This window comes from Pinus tabuliformis, chromosome J (assembly GCF_031772625.1).
Source record: "Pinus tabuliformis cultivar Carrire ecotype Pingquan chromosome J, CPIR1, whole genome shotgun sequence".
Lineage (NCBI taxonomy): Eukaryota > Viridiplantae > Streptophyta > Pinopsida > Pinales > Pinaceae > Pinus > Pinus tabuliformis.
The window spans coordinates 1,255,277,202-1,255,280,227 of NC_142295.1; the positions used below are offsets into that span (position 1 = coordinate 1,255,277,202).

The 3,026-nt window shown below is 40.2% G+C and overlaps 1 protein-coding gene across 1 annotated transcript; it reads right to left on the reverse strand.

Annotated features, from left to right (window-relative positions):
• Positions 1-369: 369 nt before the first annotated feature.
• Positions 370-2,574, reverse strand: LOC149231771 (cytochrome P450 76T24-like). Its single transcript, XM_089376369.1, has 2 exons — positions 1,442-2,574; positions 370-1,291 (listed from the first exon to the last, which is right to left on the reverse strand). The coding sequence occupies exons 1-2, from the start codon at positions 2,327-2,329 to the stop codon at positions 659-661; spliced, it is 1,521 nt and encodes a 506-aa protein (XP_089232495.1). The 5' UTR covers positions 2,330-2,574; the 3' UTR covers positions 370-658.
• Positions 2,575-3,026: the final 452 nt, after the last annotated feature.

A 3,026-nucleotide genomic window follows, 5' to 3' on the forward strand; every position in this document is an offset into this window, starting at 1 on the left:
ATACAAAATAGAATCAAATTTTGTTTGAAAATGTAATAACATATCCATTCTCATCAAATTTCAAAACACTATGGAAAATAATGGATGGCTTAAAAAATGGATCACTATAAATCTATTATTGACCTATAATAAAGACATCCATGCCAAAGAAATTTAAAGCATACTATCATTACAAAAATAAATATACTTATTCACCAACTATTTTACACTTATAAAAATTTAAAAACTTTAATTTTAAAATTTTACTTTTTATAAATCTATATATAAATAATATAATTATAATATAAAATACAAAATAGAATCAAATTTTGTTTGAAAATGTAATAACATATCCATTCTCATCAAATTTCAAAAGGCTATGGAAAATAATGGATGGCTTAAAAAATGGATCACTATAAATCTATTATTGATCTATAATAAAGGGATCCATGCCCAGGAAATTTAAAGTTTGCTATCATTACAAAAACGGATGTGCGGAGAAGATGCCAAATATCAACAATGATGTCGACATGAATCTCAAAATATTATTATTGCTTTTGCCAATTGGATTTACTGATCTGAAAAACCTTGCAAGGAAGACTTTGGATATCACATGGAACAAACACAGAAGACTTTGGTTATCACATGGAACAAACACAGTTATGTCTGTCAGGACACGTCAGTAGAGATCCGGTGGCAGGCGTGGCGTAGGCATTATTTCCAAGGGCGCTGCCTTTTGCATGACCACCCCAAACTTCTCGGTCATGTCCACATGCTCTGCAGTCATGCCCTTGGGAGGTGCCCAGTCAAATGAATGGAGGAGAGAAGCCAAGACCAGATGAATTGTCCGACTCGCCAACGGAAGCCCCACGCACATTCTCCTACCTGATCCGAACGGTAGGAGCTCGAAGTGTTGTCCCTTGAAATCCACACTACTCAGCTTGCTATCCATAAATCTCTCCGGCACAAATGTCGAAGGCTCATTCCATATGGAAGGGTCCCTTCCGATGGCCCATACGTTCACGATTACTTGGGTGTCTTTGGGTATCAGGTATCCCCCAATTTCACAAGCGGTAACTGCTCTGTGTGGGAGAAGCAGAGGAACTACCGGGTGCAGTCGTAACACTTCTTTTACGACTGCACAAAGGTAAGGAAGACTCTCGGTGTCACTTTCCTCCACCCTTCGGTTACGACCAACAACCTGGTCCAACTCGGCCTGGGCTCGTTTCATTTTCTCCGGATTGTGTATGAGTTCTGCCATCGCCCACTCCATTGTCTTCGCAGTGGTGTCAATTCCTGCCCCAAATATGTCCTGCAGCAAGCAAGTAAACATCAGAGGAATTGACATTGATATTATTAATTGGATTAGTAAACTTGAACAAGTTTAAAATCGTATACTATCTATTACTTAATACATTCATCCACTTGAATAAGACCGACAAGTGGTAATAAAAAGAGTTACAGTTAAGTAGCTTCTGATATGCATGACAGTAAATTCATTGCTTCTCATGTCCAGCAGAACATCCAAGAGATCCTTCGCGCCATCGTTACCGTCCATGGTTTTGCCGCTTTTGACCAGGCGGTCCTCCATGAATTTGTCCAGAATACGGAATACCCTTTCCATATAGATTTTTGTGTTATGTCCAACACCCTGAGGATCCAACCGCTGAAGAAAGGGGAAATAGTCCGCCAAATTGGGAATTCCAAAACTCGTCATCATATTAGAAATACTATTTTTAAACTCTTCGAAGGCTAGAGAGTGGGAATCGAACATGTCCTTGCCAAAGGCCATGTTGCCTAATAGATTAACAGCAAAGTGGACCATATAATCTTCGATATTTATACTTTTCCCCTCTATACCTTCCTGCAGAATTCGCTGGATCGTTAACAATACTTGATCTCTTCTCAAATGTTGCAGAGTCCCTAGCCTCTTGACACTGAAGAGCTCTGTATTGGATATTCGTCTGAGCATACGGCAGTGAGATCCATATTGGGCCCAGACAAATGAGTATTTGTCGTGGGAAGCAGGCTTGACTGATTGTATGACAGTTCGCCCCGCAAGGAGCTGGTCACGGGTCTTGAGAACTTCCTTTGCCATGGCCGGAGAGGAGACAACCACTGTGGTTTTCATTCCAAGAGATACAGACATTAGAGGACCGTATTTTGTAGCAAGATGGAAGAGAGATTCGTTGGGGTTGTTACCCAACTGCAACAGATTTCCCACAATCGGCCATCCCAGAGGCCCGGGAGGAAGCCTGCCATAAGCCCTCCTCCACAAATCCAACACCAAGAATACAACGGCGGAAGTGATTCCCAGCACAGAATACCATGAAACCCATCCAATATCCATTTTGACCGTGTATACGCAAACAAGGTAATCGGCAACCGTTCAGAGAAAAGAGAGATACCAGTACATCTATTTGCGCTTAAATCAAATCATCCCACAAGTCATATACAACAGAAAAATGCGCGTGGAAGAGGTTCCTCACACAGGTGATATATTAAACAAGGAAATGCCTCTTGGAGGGGTTTCTCACACTAGATTTCTCAAACAAGTCATAATATATATACATCAAGCAGAAAAATGCGTATGGAACAGATTTCTCACGGGTTATGTATTGGTTGCTCACGCAAGCAATACATAAAACAAAAAAACGCATATCATATGGGTTGCTCGGTTGAAGTTCAATGAACGGTACACACGTAAGCGCGTATGGACGATGTAATCTTCAAATTAACGTTATACAGACATAAATGTGTGTTCAAGATTAACGAGCGTCCTACGCCACTACTCACAAGGTCAACGAACCTCATCCACAACTCATGTTTATACTCTTTATGTTCGCGTAGTCTAACCAGGCAGAGGAATTGCTTGGAAAGTTATGGAAATTCCGGTCATATTTAGAGAAAATTCGGCAAAGTTTTTTGTAAATCCAAGTTATAGTTGTTAAACTTCAAAATTTTAGTTGTCTTAGACGTTTTAGATGGTGCTCAATCTATTTCCACCATCAAAAACACAATTCAAACACTACCTCTACCAGATTTTT